This window comes from Haemorhous mexicanus, chromosome 4 (genome assembly GCF_027477595.1).
Source record: "Haemorhous mexicanus isolate bHaeMex1 chromosome 4, bHaeMex1.pri, whole genome shotgun sequence".
Lineage (NCBI taxonomy): Eukaryota > Metazoa > Chordata > Aves > Passeriformes > Fringillidae > Haemorhous > Haemorhous mexicanus.
Window position 1 is genome coordinate 51,050,615 of NC_082344.1, and position 17,213 is coordinate 51,067,827.

Genomic DNA, 17,213 nt, shown 5'->3' on the forward strand with positions numbered 1-17,213 from the left:
TCTACTCGTTTACTGAGATACTCTTGGAAGTGTAAATAAGTAAGATTTTTTCATCATGCACTTAAGACTAACAGAACACCCACATAATATTTCCAAATTAAATGAGTGGACGATGGCTAGTGAAACTCATTCCCTGGCTGGAATCTCTACTTTATCACAAGATCAAATCACATAAAAACATGATGTACAGCTATACAGGATACAAGGCATTATCATTCCCAGAATCTCATTCCTCATTGTCTCATGTATTATCTTTACATAATGTTATCCTTCTTATTCATGTTGCTACACCATGGTCACACATCATCTAACAGTAAAGGCAACAGGAAGGAAATAATGAATTACAGTTATTTCTTTGCCTACTTAAAAAGAAAAAAAAAGATTCAAAATACAAATGCTATTAAAATGCACCACTAATAAAACATGGTCTTAAATCAAGATATTTGTAACTTCTATAATACTCCTGAAAAAATTATACAGACATTAAGAATTTTACTGTGCAATTCTACACTTCAAGTATTTGAACTATTTTGTTAGAATTATTTGACTCGTTTAAAAGGGCTTATTTGAAAAAAATACATGCTCAAATGCCTACTTTCCTCCAATATAAAGATCACATGTGCAAGAAAAACAGGATTTATAAAGGGAAGATCAATCTGTATTTTATTATTAGGTTATCTATTCTAGAAATAACAAGGTTTAATTATGTCTTTTCCCATCTTCTCATAACAGCCCCTCAGTTCTCAGAATGTACACAACAGCCTCTAGAAAGACTCATTCTGTAATGCAAAAACACACCAAGGGAGGGAAAAAAGCCCAAATGCAGTGTCAACTGTCTGCATACATAAAGAAGACTTATGAAGCAAGAACACAAGAGATTATTCCTTGAAAATTCAATTTTTAGAATGTTACTCAATACTGTAAACAGAATCGTACTCTCCACTTTTCTGTGTTTTATCTTGGTGTGTGCATCCAGTGGAAACCCCCAAAGTTTTCACAAACAGCCTTCCTTTCATCCTTTCTTTCCATGAAAGTCTTGACAAAAATGAGTCATGCCTGTTGCTAGAGTAAAGAAATAAATCAAGCTGGTCAGAAAGGCAGACAATCTAACAGGTTAGATTTGGCTTGAATTTGTCTGAATCTTCTCTCATAGACTGCCACAGACAAGTGAGATCTCAAAGTATTTAATTTCATTTATATAATTTTATTAGGAGAAAAAATAGTTTATTACATCAAATTAAGACACTCTTCATTATGTTTAAAACGTAGACAAAACAGAACAAAGTTAGACATGTTATTCAAGACATCACCAGAAAACTGCAAGATGACACAAAATATCTATTTCATTTCTTTTTAGTCTTTACAGTCATGAGATCATTTTCCCTCATATGTCAAATTCTTCCCTTCAGAAAACATTTGCAAGAAAACAAATACAACAACTAACTTCACTAATAAAGGATCGTCTTCTGTGACCATAGACCATAATTAACATTCCTAGAAATAATGCCTGAAGAAAGTTCTCATATACAAGGGCAAGAATAAATTATACAGGCTACCTTCCCTATACCTTGTGATGGAAAACTATCTGATAAAACTAGTACAGGATATTTGAATTCTTTTACTTCTTTGCTTGAAACCCTAAGCACCAGATTCAGCAGGAACAAACTAGCATTACTACCTTCCTCACACTTTGGGTTTTTTTAAATTAAAGACACAGCACTTCTGAGGCTAATTCTGTACTATACAGCACTAACATGCCAGATGACAGAGAAGTAACAACATTTTCAACAGAAGTACAGCTTTAACTGTAGATTTGAATAGTAAAGTATACATGTTCCAAAACATTTCAAACTACACACCTTCTGTATTCTTTTTATAGGATATAGACAAAGACAAAACTGAACCTTGAACTCTTCAACCTCACATCACACAGGATAAAGGAAGTTTCTCTAAGACTTTTACATAAAATCTTTTATATTCCATCTTTTGAAAGCTCAATTAATGCAATTTTCATATTCCAATATCAATTTAACTGCTATTGGTAGGAAATTTGCATTTCACACTTACCTGCATATTCATAGAACCATTCTAAGCATCGCTTACTTGAAAAGACCTCTTCTTCCTCTGCTTTTATTCTAGTTGAATCGTATTTTCTATACATACTTAGAAAAAAGAAAGAGAAACAAGTAATTAATTTATCAACATTTTGTAAAAGCAATCTTTTAGCCAGTCTTAGCAGAAACATTATTCCTTTCAGTTTACTTAACATTCTGTCCTCATATCCAGTCATTTGGAACACTGCTTAAGAATCAATGACACTAAATACTTCCACTGATTCATAATCATTACCCATGTAAATGACCTCCCCCTAAAATGAATATAGGTTAGTTCAAATTCAACCCTAAACTGTTCTGTAAAAGTTCACAGTAAGGCCTTGCCTTCCACCACCAGTTACCACAGTCATCTGATGGGCTGCAATCCAGCTGTGGGTCTATGGCCAGAGTAATTCCATGTCACAGTCAACACAGGTCCTACCTCCAGATGCACTTTGAATTATTAACTAAACAAAACTGCAAACACTCTTTTTGCTGTCTCAAAAAGATTCTACAAAAGGCATAAAGGCCAAAAGAGACAAGACCTACACTTCTATTATTCCAAAGCCACTAAGCTGGTTACACCAAAGAACCACAGGAAAAAAAGATTGAAAATCTTCATGGGCAATACCTCAAGGGACGTCATTCATCACGGAATACAGAACCATCTGAAAAGATGGCCCCTTCCCCCAGAGACTACCAGCAAGGTAATGCTCATCTCCTTCAACAAGAAGTGTAAGGAATTTTAACTACACTAAGGAAACAAATTTAGTATCTGAAACACCTAAAGCACAGAAAACATGACAGAATGTGAAAGGTCACTCCCCTGGTTAGACCTTCTGAAACAGGCACAATGTCATTTGTGCCTGCTAGAGGAAAGAGACTCAGCAGTTATCCACTGCTGCATATGCATTTTCTGATCCATTTCCACCACTCTTCAGAGCTTGGGCTCATAAAGGCTGAAAAGAGCAACAAATAAATTGTTTAGTCTAGAGGAGGTAGCCAAGAACAGCTCTGTAAGTGTTCCAAGCATGCAGAGTTTCCTCTCACAATGTCAAATCCTGATGGGGGAAGACAATGAAGCGACTAACTGGTTCAAGGAAAATTTTGAAACCATTTGAATAATGAAATTAATTTGGAGCTGACTTCACTGTTTTGTCCTTCTAGAAAGACATGTAAAAGGCACCTAGATTTATGAGCTTAGAAGACACTGATCCCACTGATCCTCGACCTAGCTCAGCTATCAGCTGTGAGGAAGTATAGCTAGAAGTTAACGGCACACAGATCATTCTGACAGGGATTCAAAGAAATATTTCATGTTTACTGTCATAGCTCCTTTAAAGCAGCTAACCTTTAGAAAAGTAATACTAGGCAGAACAAAATGATAAATTGCTAATTGGAAGACAAATACAAATGAGGCTCTTAAGAAATTTCTTATGAAAAACTGACACTGTACTGAAACACACTGATCTACAACAAACTGGAACACTGCATAGAAATGTCAGCCATATGTGCTCCAAACACATATCCATATACTCACAATTTTAGAATTGAGGTTTTTTAATTTTGAAAACACTCTTTTCCTATTTGAATTATCTATTTTGCATAAGCTTCACTGAAGCTGCAAAGGAAAAGGCTGACAGCATCACTCAGTAAGCGCTAATCCAGAAGGTATAAGTCTGAGTTGGAATAATTTTTTTTTTAATAGGTCTGATAAACATTTTCATACTTGCAAAATGAACTGTGATTATGAAAGACCTATCCAATAATTTTTAGGCTACTCTGAATTCAGAGCAATAAAGACAAAGAAAGGAGGCATTCTGCCACTTTGGCAAAAGTCTTAATTGTTCAGTATCCCCTTTTTTGTCACAAACAAACGTGACAAACACCAAGTAGAATACCAAGTTGGAAACTGTAGCAGGAGCTAGTCAACATCTTTATTCTATTCTCTTTATTCAAGAAGTCTGTAAGAGTACTGCTGGGATTGAGGACACGGCAAAGCTAACAAGGTTCATAAAAGAAAGGTATTGATCACAAGACTCAATGCTTTTTCTTACAAAGGGATGATAACTAATTGTCTTGCCCTGTTTGTTCATGTAAATCATCAACACACTAAGCTGTCAGTATGCCAACTGCATTTAAGAAGGAACTCTCAGGAAACAGACTTATTGACAGAGCTGTAAGTCATTCAGGTATTTTAGAAAAAAAGGTATCCTGCATCTACAAATGGTAGCGCTAAATACTGCAGCCTAAAACAAGACATCAGTGCCAGCAGTATGTATAACAGCAATGGTGAGCAAGAACAGAAAAAAATAGCCTTTTATAAACATTCTCTGCATCTGCATATAGCAGCAGAATTTCAGATAACTGATATGAGATTGAAAGCCACTTGTGTTAAGGGCTATGGTCACAGTTCAGGAACTGCAGGAAATAGCAATAATAGTAAATTAAGTCCATGTGCCCAACATACGGCCAAGTAACTCCAATGAAAATGCTCTTGCCTCAAATTTATGATTGTTCAAAAAGCTCAATATGTGACCACTGGAGTATGATTTTTGAGAAAGCAGAACTGATTACAGATATTCCAGCTTGTGCCAGTTCACAAGTTCAGAAAATAAAGTCAAAAGGGATATAATCTGGAAATATTATCCCACATTCTGCTATAAGCTAGTTGGTCAGACATGCATTAACAGTGCAGATGACACTGTATCAAGTTTATAATGAAAACAGACTATGCATGGCCAGAATTAGTGATCTCATGTATAAAGACAAACTTTTTTCTTTCCCTGCTTACTCCAAACACTAAATGAGTGTCTCACCCCAGCCTAGCCAAGCCAGCTATTTCTACTAGCAAGAGACTCCTAATCTCTGAAGTGCCAAGTGAAGCAAGATGAGTGGGGAGATACAAACAAGTAACTAGACAAGTACCTGAGATTGCTCAGCGTAGGACAACTTGGTTCAATCTAGTGGCACAGAGTAAAGGTGTTTTTAAGGACTCCATCCACTGAATTATGATTAATATGGATTTGATTACCTCAAGAACTGTATTTACAGAGGAGAAAAACACAAACTTCCAGACACATCTGGCATCCATTTTATATCTTGCAGTATTCCTCATCCCTGTGGAATTTCTCAGTATATACTGCAAGATGATGTGCCTTGTCTTTATTCTTATGACAGTATCTCTTGCTATGCAAAAAAATACACTGCCAGAGCACACAGGGTAGCTATCTGAATACTCTGGGAGCGCCAAACATCTAATGAACAGATCTCACAAACAGCAAGTCCTCAATGGCTCACAGCTTCATCAAGATGACCAGCACCAGTACTTTCAAACAGATGCACAACCATTATGCCAACCAAGTTCTGCTTAGTAATTTGCTTCTATATTCATGGTCTGTAAAAGGAAACTGCCAGTCACTGGAAAGTGCCAGGAAAGGGTCAGTCACATATCAGATGTGAAACAACACACTGCTCACAAAAAAAAAAAAAAAGAAAAAGAAAAAGGGGGGGTGGGGGGGTTGAGGGTGAGAGCAGGCAAGGCACAGGGGTAAAGTAAAAAACTCAAAAAGATGCCTTCCATAAAGGAAGAGCAAATGAATATACCTGGCACTTTTGGTACTAGAATCTGCACACCGTCAAAGAATGCTGGCACCAAAACAGGATTGCTAAAGGCATTTTTTCCATCATCAGTTAGAAAGGTGCATGTACAGTTTTATCCCAGAGTGTCTGCTATACCCATCACCACCACACAATAACAAACTCAGAACTTTTGCTTTTAGAATTACCCTTCCATTTCTGAATCATGACACAATATCCATCAGGAATAGCAAGAAAAAAAAATATTACCTACAGGCTAAGTATGTATTTACCTCTCAGATGAAACACACATGTAGGTACAATAACTCAGAAAAATCTTCACTTGAAAAATAGCATTTTTTTTTTTTAGTTTAGCATGACACTGTTAGGACAGTGACAGCAATATACAAGTTATTTGTAATAAATATCCCTGTAGGGACCATTTAGGTTTTTCTTTTTTATTATCTCTTTCTAACAGCCATTTCATCAGCTAGAGAGAGGAAAGAATGTGGGACAGGGCAGGGCAAAAGCAACATGAGATAACGTGTCTAAATTTTGTAAAAGTGATTTCAGTTACTTAACCACATCAAAATGTAATAATTTTCTCAGAGATGCTTGCACCTCCATCATGACCTAATAGCTGACTCATAACATCCATGTTCAAACATATATATGAAATATTCATGTGAGCTAGGGAACTGTAACATACCAGCAAAAAAGGTACAACAATGTAGTTTACAACTGGAAGTGCTATAGGCAAACATCAACAACCACCAAAAAAAATTAAAACTGAGTGTCTAGGCATTTCACACTTTGTGGGAACTTTAAATACATGGTCCACATCTTTTCCAGATTATTTTCTTTCCTTTCCAACTGATTTGGTGGGAAAACATAAGCATGAAAATTCCATCCAACTATAATGGGGTGACTAGGCAAGTGACTGTAAAAGTTGATGGTTGCTGCCAACAAAATGAACAAGGTAAGGGCAATTCTCTTCAACCCACTGCACTCTTCAAAGCTGGATTATCTGCTGCTCTGAACATGTTTCACCTGTATTGGAGTTGGTTAAAGCTCCAGCCACAGCCCCTCCCAGTGCACCAACTCTGGGCTGTGTAGCTCCAGAATACTCCAACCAAGACAGTGAAAACATGGAGCTTAGGTCACACAAAACATTCTCTTCATGGTGGAAGCTGGTAAAAATCCATTGAGGAGGAAAAAGAAAATCAAAAGGGAAAGGGAAAAAAGCTATGCTTTATTATGGTAAGTCAAAAGCCTTTCATGAAGATCTACAGCCTGGTTATTTCAGATGGTCAATGTTTACTGAATGAAGACATCAAGAAATTCACCAACAGAAGCTTTGTTTCTAAGCAACCAGAACTTAAATCTTTACTGAATTTTGTTTGAGTTTTGAACTAAGTAACTTATTGCTTCCAGATTTTTTTTTTTTTTCAAAACATGCCAATTTTTGATTGAAGAAGATGCCCCACACTACTTCCATTAATACTAATTAATTTAAAATTTTGGCTGAGAATTTTCATCAATGCAGCACAATGAAAGTATTTTAATAAAGCCTAATCTATTCACTCAAAATTATGATTCTAGCAATAGTTTCATAAAATCTGCAGCAGAAACAGAAAGGTGGGAGAAAAGATGTTTTGCAATTTACAAGACATGACAAAAACTGTTTAAAGCAACCCTCAGGACTAACTTGACTGTTAAGTTTTATGAATGAATATACCTTATGCCTCCTTGTTTAATGACTTAAATGTTAAATGTTTGGAACTTTATCAGGTTTACTTAATGAGCAGTATGTGTAACAACACATATGCTGATAGTCACATGTCCAGTTTAAGTGAAGTGTGCTGAAAAGCTATAGAAAATGGAAGAAATTATGCTTGTGTGTATCTGAAAACCCCTACTTCAAGGAAAAAGATCTACACATCTATGACAGCTAGGAACACAGGTGGTCTGCATGGGGCAGGACCCAACCAGTTAGTAAACAACAGCAGAACAAAAACCAAACCAACTCTGAACACAGTTTCAAAAACTTTGGAAGTTAGTACATCTTATGTTAATGACGCTGTCTTTTCAAAACTTGCATTTTTCCACTGCAGAGTATGGAGTTCACTATTCAATACAGAAAACCCATTTTTCATGTTAGTAGGCCCTTTTGTGGTTCCTACACACATAAGGGTAAATTCATTGAAAACATTTATCTAATTGTTTGAAAACATAAATTTCAGAGAAGTAGGTAAATATTTCTAGTTTTCATCCTCCTAAAGTGACAATACCCATTACTGCAAGGCCCTCAGTGTGATTCCAGAATAAGGAGTAGAATTACTTTTTAAATGAGACTGTCAAAACATAAGACATTATAATAAACAGCTCATTTTTCCCTATTTGGCTAGATATTGTGTAACAGATAAGCAGCATAAAACAATTACCCAGTGAGGACTATCATTTTACCTAGCAAGTATCTTCACATGAATCTTGCTTTACCTTTCTGAAGATGTTTAACACAGTAATGGAAGAACATTGTACAGAAAATGTAATTTTAACTCCAATTTGAGAATACTCTATACTGTGACAGCTTTAAGTACAATAAAGTCAAGACTGTGATACTGAGATGAAAATACAAACTAAGTCTTCGAGTGATTATGTTCAAGTTAGCACATGCTCAACTGCTTACTTCCAACAGCTATTATTTAAGGCAAGATAACTCTTGCTGTTAGCTATAAAGCACTGAGTTCTTTTTATTATACATCATCTGGTATAAAAATTCCCTCCCACTGCATTCATGCATAGTTCATGGTGATGCTATGAACACTAATTAAGAGAATTCAAGCTCTTATTATGTAAGGGTGCAATACTAATGAACATGCTTGGAGTCTTCTATAATCAGTTTATGCACTAGATCAGCATTTCCAAATAATTTCACAACTAGATTTGTTCCTATAAATGTTCTTCCTCAATTGCCTGTGCGTTCCACTAGCACTTCTGAGATGAGGCTGTATTCTTACCAGCTTGAAATTAAGGGTGTAAGACATGTTTAAGTTTATGACTTTTAGAATCTTAAGAAACTATTTCCTCTTTCAGCATAGAGACATTCTTTCATAGCTGCTGAAAAAAACTTTATGGGAGAAGGCATATCTAAAAATATTCCTATCAGATTTGAAGAGATTATAGGAATGAATAAAAATAGTGAAGACTGAAAATATCACCCAACAAAACAATCCATGACAGATTAAAAAACCCACATTTTTCTAATGGACAAACCAGAAAAAATCATCAACTTTCAGTCTCAGCTGCAGTAACACCATTAATGATGATATCCCTTGAAAATCTTTGGACTACTACCCAATATTTTCACACTGGGAATGAAGAGGAGACATTCAATTACTGAATTTGTTAATGTTGACCCTATAAGTATGCCACTGTAGCTGAGAAACACACAAAAATGTATGTCATTCCATCAAGTATTTGAAGTGACAAATCACTTCTGTTAGGAAATAGAGGCTCTCTGGAGAGGACTGGGTAGCTCTTCAGACACCGACTGTCTTTCTTCACTTAACACAGAATTCACACAGACTAATGTCCCAGGAAGGCTTATCCTGAGTTACTAGAATGCAGCTTCTAGGAAGTCTGTCTCTAAAACAGAAACTGAGCCCTGGGCCTAGGAGCCCCTTATTCTATAAACTGGTATTCCACTATACTGCTTTTACTGTATATAGCATTCTCTGCACACAATGTAAGCAGAACTGGCTTTGCAAACTAGGTATGCTACAGCACACTGCTGTAGAGTTTCCTGATTTCAGACTGATTTCTGCTCAGCTAACTGAGATGTCTGATCCAAAAACTAAACTTGACAGGTATGAATTCCACCTGACAAAACAAGCATGGAAGTAGGAGACTGCTTTTTGACTAACCTGTTCACAGAAGATTACAGGGGTAAAAATCCTTCCTTGAAAGAAAATACAGCTTCAAGACCAGGACAAATGTCCAGCAAATAATTTCATACTGCCAGTCATGCTGAAATAAAAAACTGTTTTCTTGGAGACCAAACCAAAAGAAACACTGTGGGAAGCAGAGAAAGCTCAAAAACCTTTACAGGAAGTCAGATAAAAACTTGAACCACATCAGAGGATATTACCCCATGGCTCATGACTAGCAGATCTGGTTTCCCCTCCAATCCTAAAAGCAGGCTGAGATCTTCCTTTTAATAAAGACTTACATGGCAGTAAAATGAAGACTAGATCCATTAGTTATAAACTGAGAGGCAGATATAAAAAAAAAATCCTTCAAATTATATTTGCAACAAGCTCTTAAAAACTATGAAATATCTAATATTCAGAGAGAAAAAATCAGGTTTTACAATTTTCTTATGTAATTACACAAATCAGTATTTCTTACAGGCAAGCTTACTTTTTAGGGATTGCTTTTTTCTATCATCAGTGTCTTGGCTAGGGTAGGTAGAGTTCAGTTTTATGAATCTCTCTATATTTTAGAAAGGGTCTGTCCTTGTATTGCTTCCACACTGTATGCCTATCTGTGAATAAGCTGTAATGCCCTCTATCAACTATTTAGCTTTTATATTTTATTATTTCTGAAAAGCAACAAAAAATATTAAGAACATGAATGGCTTTTTTGTTCTAGTTAGTGTTACAAAGCAATGAAAGAGAGAGTTGAAATCTCTTTCTTCTGCATCAACAGATCATTTAATAAATTCCAGTGCAGTTACAGTTGTGCAACCCTATTAAACACAATGGAGTTATAGGGGCATGACCAGAGGCTTAATTTGGCTACCAGTATTTTTCTTACTCATGCTAGAGTATAAAAAGGAGAGAACCCAGACTGATTTCAGGCTGACAGTTTGGAGAAAAATGCCTCTTTTAACCTCCCTGAAGGTACTTGCTAAGGAAGCATGTGTTTCTGAGACATCAGTAACACATGAGTATAATAGATCTCAAATTCTACTGACTGATGCAGTGCCAAGCAAACTTTCTAGTTGTATAAGCAACTTTCCAACATCAGAGCAGTCCTGCATCTATCATGCAGGAGTGTGCAGTTCTATACAGCCTCAAGTCCTGAATTTTGTCCACATAAATAGTGATTTTTGCACATCCCGAGCACATTCAATGCTTTCTGAATGACTCAACACACTACACATACTGGAAATCCAGCACTTGCAGAGGTCTCAGCTATCCAATACCTCATGCCAAAAGAATACATTGTTCATGCACTCTCTTTAACCTATTTGGCTTCTGAGAAGCCCCTGAATAACTGCTGAAGCACTGGCTATCATCTTACCTGGACAATTTCCCCTTCTATGTTCAGTATCAAATCACAACATAACAGGGAGAGACTAGCAGGATTTTAAGAGTGGACTATAACTACATTCACTTTTTTGACAGGCTAGAGACTGATAACAGCCAATCCAGACCTTATGCATGTATATGAGAAAATTGTACTGTATCTCTTAGAGGTTGTTTTTGAACAAACAAGTACATATTTTCACAGCTGGCAACTAGAGCAAGGAGAAGTTCCCTACATGCTTCTTGTACGTCTAGAGAAAGGTGAGATGCAAACTGAACCTACATATATTTATCAATATCCCACAGTTCAATCACCAGCTATGGTTCCACATTGAGAAACCAAGTAAATTTCAATATTATTTCCATTAGTACTTAAACACATGATATATCAGCTATTCAACTTTAGATATTCCATCAGTCTTAGCTCATGGTAAGATGACATACCCATCATGTCTACTTTTCTTAGCAGATAAATCATCTCCTGCTGCAGGTCTCCTCTTTTTCCTTGGAGGCATCACTTTACTAAAGCAGTCTGATGAACTGCAAGACCGAAGACTTCCTACAGAGGGAATTAAAAACACCAGCACAAAGAAATGAAACTGTTGCAGACCAGTTAAACTGTGTCCACTAATAGGCATATGACAAAGGAAAGGGAAGGAAGTTAGGGGATTTAAAAATTAAAAAAGAAACGGTCTCCTTTCAATAGCAAAATCCATCTCAGTTTTACATGGTTTCCTACGACCAGATTTCCATTAAGGTCAAAAGTACTATACCACAATGCACAGTAGCACTGGCATTACCTCAGTCTAACAGCAGTCAAGAACTGACACTATCCTGAACAAGTATTTATGTCCTCAGAAAGTTATCCTTATTTTTAGTCTTTTATTCAAATCACGAGTTCCAAGAGTTGATCATTGCTTTTTGAAATACAGATGTGAGTGAACACCTACCTCTAGAAAACAGAACCCTCTATTTTCAAGCCCCAAGTTTTTTGTGATACAGAGAGCAAGAGGTAGGAAAGGTTTTGTTTGTTCTTTGGTTAAGAGGGTTTTCTCAGGTTTTTTGGGAGGTTTTTTGTTTGTTTTGCAGGGACAGGAAGAGACAGTCAGCAACCACCAGGGAAAAAAATAAGTGGCTGGCTGTATTATTCAGACTGAACAGTTCTCAAATAATGAAGGTCCCCAAACAGGAAATAGCCAATTCAAGACTCTGATGCCAATCAGGTGGCAGTCTTTCCATCCCCTTCTCTCAGCTACATATTCCTATGTCTCTGGTAACTCTTCTGCGTGCCAATCCAGCTCACCAAACCTGTAGAAAATTAACCAAAGGAAAAAAGAATAACAACTTTCTGTACATTAGCACAAGAAAGAGGCCAGGACCAACCCTTTTGACCACAGCAAGTCATTAAATTGCTTTTGCTGCCTCATGAAAACAGTAGGCTAACACTTTGGGCATAATTTTCTCCTACTTTCATGTGCTGAAGACCACAGTGACACCTGAGAAAGGTGTAAAAGCAGCTACAAGAGCTATCACTGCTCTAAGTGTTACACAGAGAATTTGAAAAGAAAAGGAAGAGAGAAGTGAGGTATAAAAATCCAGACATAAAGCAATGCCAAAAAAATTTGCAAGAAAACATTAAGAACTCCAGCATTCCTAAGCAATCTCCTCTTTGCTACAACAGCATCCAAGTTTAGCTATGCTCAGTTAAGATGCCCACAAAATCTTTTATCTTGCATCACAGCACAGAAGCAAGCAATAAAACTTTGACTGCTTTTTGACACAAGGGAACAGACTGAAATCAGAGGCCCAATTCCCAACAAATACTGACAGCAATCTTTTGCTTACCTATTCTTCGAATCTTTGAAAGGCTCTCTCCTGTTATAGGAGAAACACATGTAAGGAACCTTAGAGCCTCACAGGCTTTGCTACATGTACATTATTTCAAACATGCATGGAAACTCTAACCCATAAGAAAGTACATATTTCTCTAGTATTATGTTCATATTTCTCTAATATTATGTAAGATGTTCAACCCAATTTTTACACCAAGATGAACTAATCTGGTTTCAACTAATAAAGCTTTTGCACTAAGTATGCCTTCTTTGGTCTTATCTTTATATTAATTTCTATCTATTACGAAGAAAATTAATCTCTCTACTTCAAGAAATACTCTCCAATTCAAAAAATTCTTCCTATATATATTTTTTTTAAATCCTAAAATTCCCCCCCCCCATTATTGTCCCAGGAGAGTATGGCCATACACTGTCTTTTTGAAAGAGAATTAACAGCATTGTAAATTTAAATTACAATTTAACTAATAATCAAAAAACTTGCACGTATTATGCTCCATAAACTATTACCACAAAAAAAAAAAATCGTAATGGCTGTGTCAGAAGAACATACTTCTAGAAGCACTGTCCAGAACACATTACAAAAGGAAATTAGTGACAGTAGTATTTCTTTTCTCCTCAACAGTATCAGACATATTTGAAACAGGTAAGCCGGAGACCATAAAAAACTCGGAGTACACCCAAGGCATTTCACAAATTAAACAAACTAAGAAACCTGACCTGCTGAATGTTACTTGTGCCATCTGATTATGCCTGCACATTAATGATACTGAAAAACTCTACTCTCATAAGTTATTGAACCTGTGATACTTTATCTTTCAGATCAAATTTGTAAAGACTTGGCCACTAAGTATTTTTTGAAAGCCTACACAGACTAAAAACACCTAAGATGACAGCAGAACTAGACAGATGGCTAGAAAGAGCCAACAAACTTAAGACACACACTGAACTTAATAAATGAAAATGTGAAAGTGAACACCTCTTTTTGGTAAATATGCATTGGCTTAAGTATAACCTGTAGCTATCTCATTCCTTTTAGAGCAAATAGATTGCTTTCAAGTGCCTTTATTTTAAAAAAGAAAAAATCCATTTATGATGGACACAAGCAGAATGCTGGTAAAATGCAAGAAAAAAAAATATACATCCCCCTCACCCCCCACAAATCTGTGCAGTTTACTGGTCAGTTGATTGCGAAAAGAAATACGCAAGGCCTCCATGACAAAAGAAGCAGAGCAAAAGATAAAAATAAATAAATAAAAGTAAAATAAAGCAGTTATAGAACAGAGAAATCATTTTGTCAGACCTGCAACCCCATACAAACCAAAGAATTGAACTCAAGAATTCCTGCTTGGACTCTTTGCCTCCTTCAATGATAGGATGTTTTTAAGATGATTGGTGAACTTGTTTTAAAGGCTTAAGCTGATCACAATTCACTACAACCCAATTTCTCCAATGACTCCTATAAAAACTTGTATCCTTTTTGGTTTGAATGTATCTAGTTGCAGCTCTCAAAGGCACAGAAAAGGGAAGAAAAAAGACAGCTCAGAAATTGGTAGGTTTAAATGCACACATACACTGCCCTCACACACTGACAGCACACAGACACCAGGTGGACAAACATATTGTAAATGCTTTCCAAGACTTGACACCCTAATAACTGATGTTTGGAGCAAGTTTTCACTAGACTAGCTGTTGACTAATCTCTAAACTACTAAAAAACACAGTGTAAGGATTTTACTTTCAAAGCATTTCTTTTGTTATTAAAATTGGTGAATTAAATTTGAAGGGCCGTTATAATTTCTCTGCAACAGCAGCAGAATATTTCTTTTATTTTCATATAAAGCTAAAAATTAGTAATTTGGGTTTTTCAAATTTTAACTCCTTCAATTTCTTAATTTACAATACAGCTCACTAAATAGCAGTATTAACCTTTCCTACACAGAGCTTTCCAATTCAAAATGTAATTTTAGGTCTAGCAGTGCACAACTAATTTCTCTTCCCAAAGGTCTGACCATCTGCAAACAAACGTGCAGCTACCTCTGACTACAAGCAAATTTGACAGAATTTTACTTACCAAGTGCAGCTTTGCTGATGCGATTATCTTCAAAGTTTCTCACTCCTAGGCCTCAACTAAAGATTGGCATAACCCTCCTAATTCTCACTGGTTTTTTGACACTTGAAGGTAGCATTTGCAAGGTAGAGCCTCCAAATGGCTGCTGAACAGACCACCACCAGCCAAAAGCCTGTCAAGTTTAAATGCTGTTTGCCAAACATCCTATTGAATACTTCCAAATTTGCAGGAGACAAAGCTTCCAAAGGGAAGTATCAATTCAAGAGCTAAAATTCACCCTAAGAAATTTAAAATAACATATAAAATAAAACCCATGAGGGAGGAACAGTTTTAGAATAGCAACAAAACCAGAATAAACAAAAGAAAAAACAAGTCAATAAAGAAGAACTCTACAAGCTGTGTCCCTATGGAAATTATTTACAGGCATGGCACTTTCACCTTCTCTAGCTAAAGCCTCTGAGGAATCCTGCTCTTCTGATGCTTCAGTAGAAGAATGCTTCAAAGGAAAAATAATGAGAAACTGTGAATGCTGAAGCAATTGGGAGGATATAGCTGCTCATTTAATAATGCAACAAGATGACCAAAAGCACAGTTAACAATCATCAGTTTTCAGACACAAGATGAGAAAGAGAAGATACTCATCAAAACAATAAACAACTTGCAATCCTGTTGCAAAAGGAAAACTCATTTCTGTCTTGAATTCCACACTACAGAATTGCTCTGGACTCAAGAGGGGCTTCTTCTCTAATCTAACAAAAGAAAAAACCAGCAGAGGCAAAAGCAATTTCTCCCCCTCCAAAGATTCAGGAACTGCACTGAAGCCTTCTTTTTGTTGAAGAGGTTACTTCACTGTTTTAAACAAGCCAGGTGACAACAAGAAGCATACTTTTAAAGACTTTTTTGGCTGGATAAGTAAATCACAATTTAATGACCAAATCATGCACAAGCTGCTAAATTTGTAGTTATAACAGAAAAACAACTATTATTTCAAATGAGAGTTTTCCAAGTTAATGCATATACATACTAAAAGAAAAGGAAATTGTTTACAGGATCTGAAAGCCTGCTGTTCTTACACCTACAAATAGGTGAAAAGGCAAAGACCATGACACATTTGAAGTCTATCTTATTTTTCAGACAGATATGCATAATGAATTATAGAACATGAGACTGCAATCATTGTAGGGGACTAGAATTTTGAAAGAAGATTCATCTTAGCTCTCAAATCACTGAAGGAATTTTGAAACTGCCACTTCCCTGTAGCTCATTGCTGTTTTAAGGCCTGGTTTCAAAAGGAAATCTGGCTAACACTTAGAAAAGATACAATTTGCTTCTAAGTAATTTAGATGTCCAAGACATTTTTTTTGTTAGCTTACAAACAACTGCTTTGAAGTAAATGTGATATGCATTTAAAAGTTAACACTATTATTAATAAATATTAACCTAAAACTAAGATTTTTTAAAATAGCTTTTAGAAATCCCAATCCAATTTAGATATGCATGCATTAAGTCATCCTAAGCTAATGACAATAACCCAGATAATTATGTCAGAAAATGAACAGCAATCTTTAAGAATAAGCCCTGGGCCAAAAGATTTAGGGTTAAAATAATCTCACAACTATAAAAAACCTTGACATGGGTTTGGCAACACTCAAACCTTTTGCAACAGTTCTTAATCTGACTTTCAAATGAGTTCTAGACACAGAATCTCAAATTCACAGCACCTATACAGTTCTATAAATTGTGCAACAAAATTAATAGGTCTTGACAATTTCTTACTGGAAAACAGAAGTTCCACAAGTTTAGACACATTGAAATCAAACAATTTTCAGAAGCAACTCTATAGATTTATGTGAGCCTCTCCAAGAAAGATGTTTCAGAAGTGTGTAGTTCCGTACAAAACAGAAACAGAAGACCTCACTGTACTACATTCATGATGGCCAAAATAGCTCCTTGCATGTGTATTTATCCTCATTTGAGTCAAATCAAACACACATTTCAACTGAACACGCCTGGAACTTATGCAAACATTTGGGCTTCATCTCCTCCTGCAGGGAGACATAAAACAAGGCAGAAGCATAAGAAATAGTGGAAACAATATCTGAAGATGTGGAGGCAACGTGGCATTATCAACTTTTACTTTTGGTTCCCATTTCATATTTGTTTCTGGTTTCAAAGGCTTTACAACTATTTTACAACTATTGCAAAAAAATTGCATTCTTGACTGGGATTTTGTGCCCCAACTCATTCAACAGGCACATTTACACTTTTGAAACAGCTTAATTCAAACAACAGTGTGCAGGCAATAGGA

At 36.1% G+C, this 17,213-nt stretch overlaps 1 protein-coding gene across 4 annotated transcripts in view; it reads right to left on the reverse strand.

The window, feature by feature from the left end:
- DCUN1D4 (defective in cullin neddylation 1 domain containing 4) overlaps positions 1-17,213 on the reverse strand; it is a 41,693-nt gene that overhangs the window by 11,600 nt on the left and 12,880 nt on the right. For 2 of the 4 annotated variants that reach the window (XM_059844847.1, XM_059844846.1), the window contains exons 4-6: positions 12,830-12,859; positions 11,429-11,543; positions 2,068-2,162 (exon numbers count right to left, since the gene is read on the reverse strand). In XM_059844847.1, the coding sequence (XP_059700830.1) occupies positions 2,068-2,162; positions 11,429-11,543; positions 12,830-12,859 (240 nt within the window). The remainder of the gene's footprint in view (positions 1-2,067; positions 2,163-11,428; positions 11,544-12,829; positions 12,860-17,213) is intronic. The other 2 variants (XM_059844848.1, XM_059844849.1) reach the window with 1 other exon arrangement.